This window comes from Eretmochelys imbricata, chromosome 6, assembly GCF_965152235.1.
Source record: "Eretmochelys imbricata isolate rEreImb1 chromosome 6, rEreImb1.hap1, whole genome shotgun sequence".
NCBI classification, from domain to species: domain Eukaryota; kingdom Metazoa; phylum Chordata; order Testudines; family Cheloniidae; genus Eretmochelys; species Eretmochelys imbricata.
Window position 1 is genome coordinate 89,324,060 of NC_135577.1, and position 16,896 is coordinate 89,340,955.

The following is a 16,896-nucleotide window of genomic DNA, read 5'->3' on the forward strand; positions in this document are numbered from 1 at the left end:
GTATGGAACTGTATGGAAAATAAGGCATAGTGTTATTTAAAAGGGAATACACCCTGTAGTGTTTTGTTTACGGTACTAAATTATACACTGTCTGTATTGGCAGCAGATGGTCCTGTGCACAATTATTATTACAATAGGAGACAGTGTGTCTTATACTGCCTGGAACAAGAACCACACGGTGCAATGGGTTGGTGTTTGCAGGCTCAAAAGGCACTGGGTCCAGGAAGGCTTCAGTCCAGACCAGTGGGGTAGAAGCTCCCAGACCGGTGGTCCCAGAAGCATCGGGACGCGGTCGAAGGAGATGAGATCGGGAGCTTGGCCGCACCACTAGAGGGGGTCCCAACCTCCACTGAGCCCTGGGAAAGGCAGCGCGCTGCGCCGCTTGCACCGCTCTCCGGCAGGCGTCGGACGGGGCGGTCTCCCCAGTACGGAAGGTCACGCAGTGCGCACGCGTTGTGTCCTCGACCCACAGCCGAGGCGGTCCCTGGAGTAAGCGGCGTCGCTCAATGCGCCTGCGCCCTACGATTCTCTCCCTCCGCCCCGGTGGCAGCGGCCGTGGCGCGGTGATGGAGTCCGCGGTGGAGGAGCTGATGCCCCGGCTCCTGCCTGTAGGGGACTGTGACCTCGCGGAGGATTTCGACCCCACCATGCCCCCGCGGACGCCCTCGGAGTATTTAAAGCGGGTCCAGTAAGTGGGGGAGGGGTTGGCTGGGGGGGCTGCGCCGCTGCCTTCTGGCCCCGTGAGGGAGCCGAGCGGGGGCTGGGCCGGGCCTCGCTTCCCCTTGGTGAGGGGCGGCGGCTGCCGGGTCGCCTCTCCAGAGCACGCCTGGCCTGGGAGCCCGTTGGGGGGGGGGCGTTGGGCGCCTCCCCCCCCTCCCGTCTGTGAAGGGGCCGGGGGCGCAGGGAGTTGTGCCCTGACCCGTGTCGCTCTCGCGCGCCCTGCGAGTTGCGGGGCTGGTTCCAGCCCCCCTTGGACCCAGTGCTCAGCCTGCGTGGGGGCCGCCCCACCCCCTACATTGCATTGTCAACCCGGGTCTCCCCGTCTGCCGACCCCTGTTTCCAAGCTTCCGCTTGTGGGTCCGCGACTCCGCGCTGCGGTCTGAACCTGGGCTTGTATTTGCTGGGCCTGGGTGCAGCCTCAGGTCAGACCTCTGGAGATCCAGGGTTGAGCTGTATCCACGCTGTAAAATGACAGGGCTTGGACCTGAATCACAGCAGGACTCACGCTCGGACCACTGGGTCCGAGAACCTGGGTCCTGTGAGTTCACTAAGTTCACCCTGAGTCTGAGCCCAGGTTTACAGTGCAGTGTAGAATCACAGGACTGGAAGGGACCTCCAGAGGTCATCTAATGAAGTCCAGTTCCCTGCGCTCGTGGCAGGACTATATTATCTCTAGACCGTTCCTGACGGGTGTTTGTCTAACCTGCTCTTAAACATCTCTAATGGTGGAGATTTCACAACCTCCCTAAGCATGCTGTTGCCGGGCTCCCAGTGCCCAGAGGCAAAACAACAGCAGAGGTTCATTACCCGGTGTGTTTCACTCAATAATCACAACGGGGTAGAGAAGCAGAAAAGTTTATTTGCAGCTGCAAACAAGGTACAGGGAGAATAGAATCTCAAATCCTGCACATCAGAGCAGGTCATTACACACACTTTTATATTCCTTAATGCTACTGCACTACACATTAGCCAATCAAAACTTTACACAAATACTCTGCCTTCCTTATATGGGTTACAACAATGTTTATTTCCTGCAACCTCTAACAAGCATTCCTAGCAACTTAAACAACCAGCACATTCTGTCTGGCCTTGTAACTATCTCCTACTATTTTAACTTGGCATCAGCAAACCTTACACTATGAGGCATTATATGCGGCTGCAACATTGTTCTAAGAGCAAAAGAGCTTACTCAAACTAGCCAGGCCTGAATTCTATTAAGGGGGGTTGAGAAGAAGCCCTTAGGCCTTCAGCAGGGAGACTTCCTCGACCCTTATGGCCTCCCATCCCCTCAACTGAACTAGTGGCCATACCCTGGGGTCTCCAACAATACTCTTAAGAAATAAGTGTTGTTTAGGCACTGCACTGGAAATTAAGAGATCCAGGTCCTGTCCCTGACGCTATACCTAACCCATTTACCAAACCCTTTAGCTGTCTTGTCTCTTAGGTCCTGGTCCAGCAATTTCTAAGTGCAGAGACAAACTGCCCTGTTTATGCTGTACATGGTTGCAAGATTGGGGCCTTCAACTATAAACTCTCTGGAACATGAACTATCTCTTATGTGTTTGGAAAGCACCCATCACAAAAGTGCTATGAATTCATTTGGTTCCTCTAGGTGCTACCATAATACAAGTAATTACAAAGTTTGATGTCTGAATAATACTATTGTTAATTAAACTTTGTAAATCTTACAAGGTAACACAGTGTTCAAGGTGCAAATGTTACTTAATTACATAACTTACTGAGAATTTAAATTAATGTCAATATTCATAACAAGGCTATTTTTAACAATACTAAAAATGTAAGCCTAAAATTACCTGACTCTGTCGCTCTAGGTTGTTCAGGTTTTGATATTCATAAGTTTCTCATTTCAGACAGCAAGCATATTGTCTTTAACACTTTCTAAAATTCCACTGCACTCTCTGATCCATCATCACATGTTTTTGACAGGCAGATTATGGCATAATCAAATAATAGGAGAAAGTTCTTACTCTTGACTGTAGTCTGTTTTTCACAGAAGGAATACAATGGTATTTTACTTGCTACAGCTGTTAATAGCAATGATCTTTACTGATATTTATGATGGAAAGATGTCTTGTGGCTGAAGCACAGAACGAGAAATCACAAGTCCTGAATTCTGTTCCTGGCTGTGCCACAGACTGGCTCACATGGGGGCACTTATCTACCATTCATAGCTTATATTGTAAACTCATAAATCTTTTTAAAACTCTCAGCCCATACCCTTCCGTAAGAAATATTTTTTTTAACTTTTTTTTCTTTAATAGATTCTAATCCATAACTTAAGAATTGTGCAAGTATTTTGTATTTGATCAGGTACCTCCTCATGCAAACCCAAACCTGTGACCGTTTCTGGTTCTAAGGGACGCAGCTGAGGGATTTAAAACATAGCCTTTTATTTCTGTTTGAAGGATTGAAGCAGCACGATGCCCAGATGTTGTTGTGGCACAGATAGACCCCAGAAAGTTGAGAAAGAAGCAGACAGTGAATATTTCAGTAAGTATTGTGTATATATTTGTGTATATATTTTTAAAATATTTTTTTAGAAAAACAGACTAGACAGTTAAATGAGAATAAAAGGTTTTGGTTTCATACTAAAATTTTTGGATGCATGGTATAAGCATCAAACATGTCGTGGAGTACCTGAATTTTAAGTAATCTGCAGAAGTAAATGGAATCTAGTCTTGCAGATTCAGACTGTGAATTACTGGATAACTGAAGTCTCATTAAAACTCAACTAATCTAACTTATAACATTCACACAAAATATTGTCTTGTATCTACAGCAAAAATAATTGATCATATTTTCTCACTGCAGAAGCAACTGAAAGAATTTTGTATTTAAAGATTTATAACAAAGTTTGTCATAAAACTTTCCTACAGTTGAAAGATACAAGGATATCAATACAGAGTATGTTCTTATTCTTTTACTGTTGCTAGTTTCTCAGATTTTTTTTTTTTTTTTTTAAATCACCCTAGTCCATCCATTCTGGTCAGCCAAACAGGATTATTCCCTACTGTATGTGTCCTAGGGCTTTGCCCTGTCCCCTTTGAAATGGTTCAAATAATGGAGCTTCTACAATTTCTCTTTTGGAAACTCTATTCTGATATTTCACGGTTGGAAAACATTCCGTGAGATTGGCATAAAATTTTCATTTGCTCAATTTTACTTCATGATTCCCAGTTGAACAACCTGGGACACTTTCCTCTTTCACTTCAACTCTATCAAGAAAGGAGAGAATATTTGAAGGAGGGGTTTTCAAGTACATATAGAAAGATATTGTATTCTCTTCTTATGATAAGCCATAAAATTGACTACCTCCCAATGAAGTTACTAATCCTTCAGTTAACTTTGATGATAGGAGATAGATCAGGCCCTTAGAATGATAGTATTTTGTTTTACTTTCTAGAGGGGACACCATCTATTTAATATTCTAACATAAATTATTTTTAAAATCTAATATTACTAAAATCTATTTAGATGCTTATATAGACTTACTCACCTTATTATTTGACCACGTCACAATCATTAATAGATTTTTATCTTCGTAACACCCCAGTGAGATATTATCCCCATTTTGTAGATGGAGAACTGAGGCAGATCAGACTACGATCTTTAAGAGATGGTAGAGGAGAAAGTGTGTCATCTTAGTTTATTTGCTTTGACAGGTTTCCCTTTTGTTTCTATTGATCACACAACAGGGGGAGATAAATATTTTTGTTTAAGGGCACGTCTACACTACAAACTTATGTTTACTCAAGTTACGTTGGCATACAGCTGCCAAAGTTAGTATGTCGCTTGTGCGCCTGCATACTTGGCTCCTTGGTTCGGTGAGAAACATACTCATCAGGAGTGCTTGTATCAATGCAGAGTGCTGTGCACAATGTATAGGTATCCCACTGTGCAACTCGCCACTCTCATGTTCACTGTCTTTTGGGAAGCTTTGGCAGTGCATGATGGGACTGAAATGAGTCATGCAGGGGTAGCTGGGAGCATGGGGTCAACTTCCCAGTTTGCTACTGTTTCCATCCGATAATGTTATATGTATCCATAACTTTTGCACCTCTTTTTCAAAATTCCACAAACCCACATGGCTCTCCTCGCTGTCTGCTATCTCTGACAGAACCATGGAGCTTGCACAGCTCTGCACTATTGTCATGAACGTTGCAAGCACAGAGCGCACAATCCTGGAGTATTTGCAGAGCCTCAAGAAGAACCGAATGAGTGGGGACCATGATGATTCCTTGGAGAACAGATTCACGGTTGTTGGTGGCATTCACAGAGCAGCTCCAGATGGTGGATTGCCACTTCTGGGCCCAAGAAACTAGCACTGACCTGGTGGGTTGCATCATGTTGCAAGTTTGGGGTGACAAACTGGCTGCATAACTTTCAGATCCACAAAGCCACATTCCTGGATTTGTGCACTGAGCTCGCCCCAGCCCTTCAGCCCAGGGACACCAAAATGAGAACAGCACTGACAGGGAGAAGTGAGTGGAACTGTGGAAACTTGCAACGCCAGATTGCTACCGGTCAGTCTGGAATCAATTTGGATTTGGGAAATCCACAGCGGGGGCCGTTCTCATGCAAGCATGCAGAGCCATTCATCGCCTTCTGCTAAGCAGGACTGTGACTCCTGGCAATGTGCAGGACACAGTGGATGGATTTGCAGCAATGGGGTTCCCAATTGTGGTGGAGTGCTAGATGGCATGCATATCCCTATTTTGGCTCCAGACCACCTTGCCACTGAGAATATCTGCGGAAAGGGCTACTTTTCTATGGTTATGCAAGCATTGGTGGATCACCAGGGGTTCTTCACCAACATCAGTGTGGACTGGTCAGGGAAGGTACATGGCACTCACGTCTGTAAGAGCACAGGACTATTCAGGAAGCTACAAGGAGGGACTTCCTTTCCCGACCAGTCGATTACCAGTGGGAATGTTGAAATGCCAATAGTGATCTTGGGTGACCCAATCTTCCTTTTACTCCCCCAACTCATGAAGCCGTACACCGGCCACATCGACAGCAGCAAGGAATGATTCAGCTACTGGCTCAGCAAGTGCCAAATGACAGTTGAATGTGCGTTTGGTCATTTGAAGGGTCACTGGCGTTGTTTACTCACAAGGTTGGACCTCAGTGAGAAAAATATCCCAATGGTTATAGCTCCTTGCTGTGTCCTGCATAATATATGTGAAGCAAAGGGAGAAAAGTTTCCACAAGGGTGGAAGTGGAGCAGATGTCTGCTGAATTTGAACAGCCAGATGCAAGGGGTATTAGAAGAGCTTAACAAGGAGGTATACAGCTCAGGGAGACTTTCAAAGACCAGTTTAACAGCGAGCCAGAGTAGTGTGTGGTGTTGTCCAGGTTCTGCTCTTTTGTGGCAATTACGTGTAGGAATATAACATTGTCATTTCACCTGTTAATTTTGTTTGTGAATGAGCCTATGATTTGTGTGTCGTCATGCAGTAACAGGTAATTGGTTGCTTTCAGAACTGCTGAGCACTTGGCAGCATATGTTGTGACCTAATAAAGATGAATTATTTTCCAAATAATATAATTTTATTCTGTAACAAAAGTAGTTTAAAAAAACAACTTGTGCAATTTAAAACAAATACAATAAAAACATAAGTTCTGATCTCTTAATTTATTATGAAGGGGAAAAAATGTTCATATTGATTTCAGCTACACATACACCAACCATGGCTTTTTTACAAGTCAGTGTATGAGAAACTGTGATTGTCTTTAATGTCCCTTGGGGTGGAGTGGTATGGGGAATGATGACACATGGAATGTTATGTGGGGGATATAGGATGTTCCTGATACTGAGCTCTCAATGGATTGTAGAGGGAGGTGAGCTCGGGATAGTTGAACCTGCAGGTCCACCAGAGCCTGCAACATCTGTGTTTGCTGCCTGAAAATCCGTATTATGTCCTAATGCATCTCTCTCTCCTTTTTCCTGCTGGAACTCTTGGGCCTTTCCCCTCTCCACTCTTTCCTTCTGTGGGATGTCCATAGTATTCATCCTCCATGCCTTGTGCTCATGATACAATGCAGCTCTGGCTTGCAGGATTCCATTGAACATGTCATCCCGAGTCCTCTTTCTCCTCATCTGGTTCAGGCATTCTGCAGGTGTGCAAGGGGAGATCCTGAAGGCTGTAATGGCAGTTGTTTTAAGACAAAACACATGGGGTAACATTATCAGCATATTCACTAAGAAAGCGGACCTGGATGCTGAACTCACTCTCCTTGCTTTCCTAAAGTTTTAAGCACTACGTTCTCACTTCTGCTTGGGATTGCTTGTGGACAGTGTCAGTCACAGCGCCAGCCATGGTGAGAGTGGCCCACTGGGGACTGGGGTGATTTTAGTTGATATCTCAATCCTGAGGGTAACAAAGGTAGAGAGAGGACAGTTGCTACTGGTGTCCTGAAGCTGTCTGGGCCTTTATGATACTAGCCTGTGTATTGCAATGGTGCCTGCTGAAGTTGTTGCTGAGTGTTGTGGAATAGTGTCCTATGGCAGAGGAATGAGGCAGCCCTCCCTAGAAACTTTTGGCAGAGGATTGCAGAGTACCTCCATGAAAATTTCATACAGATCTCTCAGGAGGATTCAAGGAACATCCCTGTGTACATACATAAACTGCTCCACATGATCATATTCTCCTTCTCTTCTCCTCCCCCCCCCCCCTCCCATTTTAGAGTGGAATGAAAAACGGATAGCAATTCTACATCTCTTGGTTATACCACTAGCTCTTCTATCGTGAGTAAATTAATGAAAAAGCAGAACACATCTTTTGACACTTTGGGAGTGCCATCCCTGTAATTGAAAATTTATCTAAACACTTACCCAGGGTTCCTTCCCCTGCATCAGACTCACCTGTGCTTGATTGGCTGGACTGCAGTGGAGTCAGAAACAGGTCCTGGCTTGCTGGGCAGCTGGATCCCCTGTTTACCTGTCCCATACTCCTCTTCCTCATCCTCCACCACCAACTCTTCTTCCTCCTCACTGTTCACACCAGGGGTTTATGTCTTTGGCTTCTCAGAGGTATCCACTGTGCTGGCGTCGGGAGGGGTATCTCTGCCAGGTATGGCGTGCATCTCTTTGTAAAGGGGACAGGTCTGCGGCTTGGTATCAGATTGATTGTTGGTCTTCCTGGCATTGTGGTATGCCTGCCACAGCTTCCTGGCTTTTGTGCGGCACTGCTGCTGGCCCCTTCTCTTGCATCCCCTGAGCAATGTGCTGGTAGATATCGACATTTACAGCTGGTTTGAAACTGGGCCTGCACATCCTCTTCTCCGCACAGGCCCAGGAGATCCAATATCTCCTGTCTGCTCCAGGCAGGAGTGCGCATCTGGAGTATATAGCCAGCGTGGTCCGCTGGGCAATTGCACTCAACAATGGAAAGCTGCTAGGTGTGAACACTGTATCAGGCAATCAGGAAATGGAATTTCAAAAATTTTCAGGGCTTTAAATGGGAGGAGGGGTTTCTGGTTTATGTGACCCCTGGGAAGTGAAGTTCACAATGGTGACCAGAGTGATCAGTATGGGGCATTATAGGACAGCTGCTGGACGACAGTTAGGATTGCTATAGTAATGCAGTGTCTACATTTGCCCTGTGTTGACCTAAGTACATGGACTGTGGCTCTGCGCCGCTTGGAGAGATGGTATTAGTGTGTCAGCATAATGAGGCACTTACATCAGAGGGAGACCAATTTAAGCATAGACATATGCACAAACTTGGTCAACATAAGCTGTTTTGCGTGGACCTAACTTTGTAGTGCAGACCAAGCCTAAGTGTTTGTAAAATCAAATTGGGATGTGGTCAGGCAAAATGTGGTACTTGAAACTATTTTAATTAAATTTTTTTAATATACATTACAGTTCAGATTAACTTTTCTTTAACTCATTGTATCTTGTAGAAATAATAGTGGAATTTCCTGCTTGTGTGTCTCTTCCAGTTAATCATTCAGAGCTTGTTCAATGCAATAAAATAGGGACTTGGCTCAATACTGAACTGTAAAAGTAGTGGATTAGTGTGAGTTTTGGGGTTCACTTTTAATCTAGAGATATATCCTATATTCTTGCTAAATTTTCAGCATCCCACCTGCAAGAAGTCATTAGAGGTTTTTCATTATCCCTTCTTCTAAAAGGCACTTAACTACAAGCATTTAAAAATTTTTATCTCTACCTCCTAGATTTTTATTACCAATTCATGGGTTTAATGTGGAGATCTGGAACGGTAATTCTTCTGATTCTGCACTGATGTCTTATATGGCTGGCAGTTGCCCCATCTTAATTGAAGTGGTAGATCTGTTTAGGGCCCTAAAACAATGTATTTTTATAGATCAGTCTTTTATTCTGTGCAAAACAGGCTATCCACTTGCTTGTGATATGAAGTAAGACAGTCAATATATCTGATTGAGATTTCTGTAAAACTTGCATTTGTACTTTGTGCAAAATAAACTATTTAAATCTACACTCAGAAAAAGAAAAATAATGACCATTTGTTCTATTTTAGAGAATTTCCCCTATCATTATGAGAAAACAATACTTCCCCATTAATAGTAAGAGAGTGGGGTACATCTGTCATTTGGATATCTTCAGCATATCACCAGTCAAAACATGACATTTCTTTTGTAAAATGTGAGAATTGGGGCTGGTTTTATTTTCTTTCTCAAAGTAGAATTATCTCTTGTCTTGTCTTCCTAGTTTCACATGTACTTTAAGTTGAAATTCTTAGTTTTAGACTTAATTAGTTTAGGGTTCTGTTTGTTGATTACTTGTTGTTATAAAAAAAAATCCTACCTATGCTTTCTTAGCTCACAGGATGCCATCCTGCCCCTGAGGGATATTCTCCAACTCTCAAATGGCAGCAGCAGCAAGTGTCTCACTTTTCAGCAGTTCGTCAGGTAAAGAACAGAGTGTTCACAAACTAGTGCAGTGTGGATATGATGGCATCTAGTGTGGTGGTGTTTTTTGGGGTGGAAGGGTGAACTTTACTGCATTCTGGGGAAAGATATAGGACGTAACATTTTATGGTAGAAAATAGTAAATAAAGTAGATGACTGCTCTGTCTTTGGAAAACTTGTTTTGTTTTTTTTTGTATGGGTTTTTTGGTAAACCTAATTTATCATGACACTCCAGCACCAAAGAGGTTCTTGGAGAAAACAGGCAATCATACATTTAGCTGGCTGAGAACAGTCTTGTAAATGATGATATCTGTGTATTAAGAGTCTCTGTCAAGTAGTTGAGGACAAAGCTTAGGGGTTTTTTGTAGCTAACAAAAAATATTACAAAATGTAGTATTAATAGGAATGTTTTAATGAACTACTAAGATCGAAATAAAAACATTTGGGTCCCAGTCCAGTAATGGGGCTCATGGACAGTACCTTGCACCCATACAGGAACCCATTGAGTTCAGCAGGATTCCATCTAGGTAGAAAGGTCCATCTGCACAGATCTGATGGCCGTATCTTAAATTTTCCATACAGTGCTTGCAAGTTGCCCCATTGTATGAGAACTAGAAAGGGAAACTGAATAGCCTCTCCCCCTTCCCACCCCCCCCCACCCCCAATCCAAGCTGAGTAAATTGCAAAAGGTAAACAAATAGTAAACTGGACTTTTACCACGAAGTTTTAATACTCTAAGATCTTAAGTGACTTAAAACATATAGCATTCCTATTGCAACATGTTAAATGCCGACCTCTTTTACCTCTGACAGAATTAGCGTGGAGGGGAAGGAAAAGCATTGGTGTTAGTATCCATGAAAACATGCAAGAGTAGCAGTGAAGAAGAATCAGAAGGCTAGCCCTCTGTGCTAACATTATGTTTGTATAAAATCTGTCAGCTCTTCTGATTTTTAGCACAGATTTCTGGTCTCATGGTGCCTGCTTAAAAAACAACAACAAAAACTTTGCTGCAATAACCGTCACTGGTTGGAAAACATACCTTGAATTCCAAAGGTTTAAACTTCAATCTCCAGAATACTGTCAAAGCAGGCCATTTTGGGTTTGGACAAACTCTACATATCTCCTTTCAAAAAGGTATTTTTATGGTATGAAGGTCCTTGACCCATACTGGACTGAGAATCTGAATACATCTAATCTCTTTTAGCGTTCGTGTTGAAACAAGGTTTTGGTTCCTTTCAGCCAGTTTTCCTCTCATTTAGGATACTGCAGTACTTGTTGAGGCTTATTTCTAGGGCAAGATTATCAAACACATGCTAACTCTGCCAGATCCAGAAGAAGGAGAAAGCTGGCTTATGAAGGTGAAAGCTCCCCATTTAAACATACATCTCAAAACAGAAGCAAGGGCAGTGTTTCAAGAATTGAAAACTGTTTTTCTTAAGATTGCTTACCTTAAGTAAACATTTTAAAGGATTAATAGTGCTAAAATTATGGTTCTAGAGATTGTCAAAGCTATATAAATGAAGAAGCATTTAAAGTAACATTTTAAGGAGTAGACTAACCAAGCAACACATTTTCTTCATATTTCATCTCTCTTTACAGGTTATAAAATAGTAAATTCTGTCTTACAACTTGCAACACGTTGTTATATTAAAAGAAATACATGAATAATTTGATCAGTTATTTACCATAGTTTTACAGCAACATGCAATCTACTTTTTCTAAAAGAAATAACCATTATAATGGTATTGAATTGGTTTGTTTATGGTTATGAAGGCCCAATTAAAGCAATTTGGAGATGAAAAGCTATTTTGGCTAGAATAAAATCATTACATTATGAACCATAATCAAGCTTAATTATTTTAATCCTACAGAGTTTGAACAAACACAGAAATCATTGGAAGGCACAACATTTGGACAGCAATGTTACAATGGTGAGTGAATTTTATAACAAATTTTGTGAACCTCTTTATTTTACTGTTAAATTGTGTTATGCTTATAATGGTGGTGCATTAGTAATTGTGTTTAACTGCAAATCAGGATTACCAGAGTTATATATTATTTGAAAATATATAATTTATGTAATGAAAATACAAATCATAACATCATATGAAAAGTAGCCCACTCTTATTTACCTTTTTCAGCCAAAATCTGAGGATGAAGAAGGCTGGAAACTGTTTTGTCTGGGTGAAAAGTTATATTCGGAAACAGCTATTGCAGTGTCTGGTAATGAAAACCTAGGAATTGATTACATAAAGGTAGGTATCACTTTTAATAAGAGTACTCAAGCTCCTTCTTGGTTCTTGGCAGTTATGTCTCGTTAGCAGCTTCTAGAAATTGTCCTGATGTGTTGGGCTCAGTGCAGATCCAATCTGAATGCAAAACAGGCTCTGATGAACATGCTGCACACCTGCCTGCTATGTTAAGTGGAATCTTGGTGAAGCAGAGAATCTGATCTTACTTAATTTTCAGATGGAAATATATCTACTACTATAAGCTAGTCTTAGGATTACTATTAACTGAAACATGTTAGAGACAATGTTTTATTCTGTATGTTTAACAGCATTTTCTGCATAGTCTCCATTTTTTGTTGATGGTCAGTTGCAGTTTGTCTCCTGTGCAGACCACTCTCCAGGGAACTCTCATATATGCTATTCCCTAAGCCTTTTAAGAGTGGGCTTACTAGTAGTGGTAGCAGCAAAGCTGAAGCCACAAAGGCATCAGGCATGGATGTGTACAGAGAGGAAGGAGTTTGGGTGAGCATGTGTGTATACAGAGAGGTAGGTGGAGACGTGGACTCAGGCATGTTCGTTGTTCCTCTTAGACGTGCCGGAAAGGCCCTTAGTAAACATCAGAGAGCCAGAAAACACTTATAAAAATTCAGGACCTATTTAAAGAGCCTATGACCCAAACAATAACTTTTTAAAAAAAATTGAAGTCCAAAGAAATTCAAGTTGTATCCTTTTAAAATCTGTTGCCTCTCCCAGTATTTGGTAACATTTAGATGAATAGCTATTTTTTACTGCTTATGTTTGCTTTGTTTACTCCTGGGGGAATTCTGTGCCACTGAACAATGCAAAATTGGTGCAGAAATTAATGTTCTGCTCAGAATTCCCCCCCACCCCCACAAACAGAAATGGGCTACAGAGCTGCCTGCCGCCACTACGTGGCACTGGACCTGGCAGAGCCCAGCTCACAAATAGAAGACACTGCTGAAGGGAGGGGGAGGAGGAGCTGGAGGGTTTCTGGCAGCTACATTTCCCAGCACGTCCTGAAGGAAGGACTTGGCGTGCAGGAAACTCCAAACAAGCCCAGGATCCAGCATCATGCTGTTTCTCCCTCTGGATCCCTGGGGTCTGGGAGGGTAGGGGTGCATGCAAGTGACTGGGCTGGGGGGTGCCCCGCAGCTGGGCTCTGGGAGGGGAAGAGGTTATGGGTATCTGGCCCCCCAGCTGGGCTCTGGGGAATAGGGGGAAGAGAAACAGGAACTGGGTTGTCATAGAGGTTTCTTTAACTCTCTGCGCTTGGGAGAATTTTTTGTCTGTATTGTTACAGACATAATTACTGACAGATATTTTGAAATAATTACCAAAATAATGGAAATTGGCGTGATTATATAGTGTTGTTTTCACAAAATATGCAGAATTTTATAATGTGCACAGAATTGTTAATATTTTGGTACAGAATTCCCCCAGGAGTATTTATTGCTCTTCACTTTATTAATTGTAACTGGCATTTTCAAAATTAGAATTTCGTATGCTTTGAAAACCCATTACAATGAAAAATATGAAGTGGATTTATGTCCTCACGTTCAAACTCTGTTCTAATTTAAATCTTAAAATACAAGGGCATTTCTTGGGAAGTTTACTTCATATATTACAGTTCCACCATGATTTTTCTTTTCAGATTGGTTTTCCCCCTTTTTTAAGTATTGTTAGCAGAATGAATCAGGTAAGTCTATGTTTCTACTTATGAGAATAAAATATTTCTCACCAAAAATATTTACTTTTTCTATAGTTTTCCTATTAATTCCATGGATATCCCATCTATTGAGTGTCATTGTATTAAAGGAAACAATAATTTATACCATAAAACTTGTTTGAGGCATTATCGCAATCTGCCACTAGAGTCTTACTTGGTAAAACTAACACATCAAACCTCTACCCTTTTCTGATTGATACTTAGTGTTTAAATAGAAATATTTTTTTGTTCATGTGAATTACTTTTGATTATTGTTGCTGGTACTGAGGACACATTCACATGCTTGTGGCTTAAATAATAATAATAAAAACCCTACCAGAACAATACACTCCACTGCACATGCTTCTCCTCCTGAGGAGAGGAGGAGAGAACAAACACAGGACAGATGTGATGTTTATTCACATTGCTTACTGCACCACTGCTACTGCTACTTCAGCGCTTAACCAAACGGTCGGCTGTAGTGACTGTTCACCATTCGGTCCATTCCTGTGTGGCTGCAAAGCCTTGATGGGCAAAAAGTAGGATGACCAGATGTCCCGATTTTATAGGGACAGTACTGATTTTTTGGTCTTTTTCTTATATAGGCTCCTATTAACCCCCCCACGCCCATCCCAATTTTTCACATTTGCTGTCTGATCACCCTAGCAGAAAGTCCGACGTTGGAACAGACTTCATGAACCCATGTAATAGGGTGTCTGCCTGTAGGCTGCCTCCACACCTCAGTTGATGGAATTTTATCCCGGATGTTGCAAGCCACCCGGAGAACAGCATGTGGAATGTCTTGTGGCATTCTGAACATCGTGGAAGCCCCTCATACTAATACTACCCCTCGTACTATTATGTCCTGTTAGTCATCTCTAAACAGTCTGAATTTTTTCTGTGTCTGCCATAAAACTAAAATCAGAGGTACAGAAAGACTTTCAAGTATTGTGGTCCACTTTGGGCATCATTTCTCTTCTTACTATATATTCAAGTCCTTTTCAATTTCAGCAGCATCTGTCCTGAAATTTCCTTTCTCCTTTATATCTAGTTTCAGACTGAAATAAATGCCTGTCTAGATGCACCATAGAGTGGATATATAAACAAGTGTCATTTCACTATGAAAAGTGAAGTCACGCTTCTGTTTGCTTTTGATATAGTTCTTTATAAACTATAATCAAAAATTGGTGCAATGACCGTTATATGTAGTCATTCTTCTTTTCAGGTGTTTTTTTCTTTTCCTCTTTTAAAAGGCAACAGTAACTAGCGTCCTGGAATATCTGATAAACTGGTTTGGAGAGAAAGCGTTTACTCCAGAACTGGTAATTTTAATTTATTCTATCTACCTATAAACTAACTCAGTGAAGAGTTGTATATTTCAAATATCAAGAAACTCAAATTTATTTTCATAGCAATGATAACTTGTCTCCCTTGCCTGTAGGTCTGCCCTAGGGAGCACACACTTGGTGTTAAAACAAACTTTGAAACCTTTTTCCCTATCTCCCCTCTATCATGACAATATTTATTAATGCATGTATTTTCTTGAACTAGATATTGGTCTCTACTAGCATTCAGTACAGTTGGTGTGTTACCAATTAATTACGGTAAAAATTGATTTGGAAAATACCAAGCTGTACTACTTCTATTTAAATCCACTTAGGGCAGATGGCTTTATGCTTTGTTGGCATGTCTTGAAAAGCCTTTGTTGCCTGAAGCTCACTCCCTGATTCGGCAATTGGCAAGACGATGCTCTGAAGTCAGAGTATTAGAGGTAAGTAACAATTTAATATGGGAAAACTCTTACAATTCAGCGTAGTGTGGGGGATGACTTGACAGTATTGTTGAGAAATAAAATTCTTAGTTTGCTTTTATCCAAGTTATTCGATTTAATAGTGTGTGTGTATGTATATGTATATAGTAGACTCAAGTGAATGAAAAAGCAAAGTATGGAGAATGAACTACTGGATTTTTATGGGAACCCAACAAATTGCTTAAGAATGGCAGTTCTTTTCTGCAGCCAAGTAATATTAGACATATGACCTAAGACTTCATATTCCTTTGTTGCAGGAGAACAAGAATGAAGAGAAAGTGTCTGCTCTGAATTTGTTAATCTGTTTAGTTAGCAGGTATTGCAAGCTTCATTTTTATTAAGTAGAATTTGGAGTAATTTATGTACACAGCAAGCACAGAAATCTTGGCTTTAGGATCAGCTTTTAAGGAATTTTGGCTATGACAATGTTTTTGTAAAGACCTTATATACTGTGGTACACATTTGCTCAGTTAAAATGACTTACTTTTAAAACCAGGAGAAAACTAAGCATATACTGATTTCCTCAAGGAGAGGTAAGTAAAATAAAATAAAAACTAATCTGAAGCAGGTGATAAACAATGAACCTTTTGAACAAATCTAAAATTACTTATATGAAGCCAAAAACATTCTGGGAATAAAAACTAGTGGTAAAATATACAGCAAATACACTGTCAATTACTTAATGGGGGGGAGACAATGTCTTAACACTTTCTCAGACTAACTTTGTTCTCCATATATTCAAATTACGTTTCTCTGATAGGTATTTTGATCAACGTGATCTGGCTGATGAGCCCTCCTGATTCCAGATTGGGGATATTTAAATGTCTCGCGTCGCTATAAAACCAACACCAGCATCAGTGTTAAACAGCCAGGTGCAATGCAGCTCAAAATGTACCTTCTTAGTAGTGAGCTTGAATGGTGTTGAGCAAAAGACTGCTGGTTTCACTGAATAATCCATGACCTGAAAAGGGTCAGCAGCGAAGTGTCTACCCACTCTCTATAAACCTGTTTCTCTGCAAAAACAAGTGGTCTTTAAAGCAGTATGCAACTTGAGCTGTTGTAAGCACCCAAGGGTAGTTTATCCTGAAAAATTACTTCTGGAGAGTAAGCCCTTTTGTTGAAATTGAATTACTCATGTGAATAAAGATTTGCAAGACTGCGCCCCAAGCTTTTTACAAATGAAAGTTTGAGGCAGTGAGAAAGCTCTTTCCTGAACCAGGATAAAGAGTCAGATATTAAAGGGTTTTGTAAAACTTTACAATAAAATTTTCAAAACTGCTCAGTGTGTGTGTCTTGCTAGAATGTTTCTAAAAATTGCTTCTTGGCATCTATTTTTGCTATTTATAAACTGCACTTTTCAGAATTGGTGGTCATGTTAGATATACATGGAGTGAGGGGTTTTTTTATGGTCTCAATTCAGGTACTGAATTTAAATAGTACTACAAAACTATATTCCTTATTAGTTAGGGACTCTAATATATTTAACAATT

The 16,896-nt window shown here is 41.3% G+C and overlaps 1 protein-coding gene across 1 annotated transcript; it reads left to right on the forward strand.

Annotated features, from left to right (window-relative positions):
* The first annotated feature begins 483 nt into the window (after positions 1-483).
* On the forward strand, positions 484-16,684 carry GEMIN2 (gem nuclear organelle associated protein 2). Its single transcript, XM_077819096.1, has 10 exons — positions 484-688; positions 3,147-3,231; positions 9,550-9,639; positions 11,511-11,570; positions 11,781-11,894; positions 13,543-13,587; positions 14,850-14,918; positions 15,257-15,367; positions 15,664-15,722; positions 16,167-16,684. The coding sequence occupies exons 1-10, from the start codon at positions 507-509 to the stop codon at positions 16,204-16,206; spliced, it is 855 nt and encodes a 284-aa protein (XP_077675222.1). The 5' UTR covers positions 484-506; the 3' UTR covers positions 16,207-16,684.
* Positions 16,685-16,896: the final 212 nt, after the last annotated feature.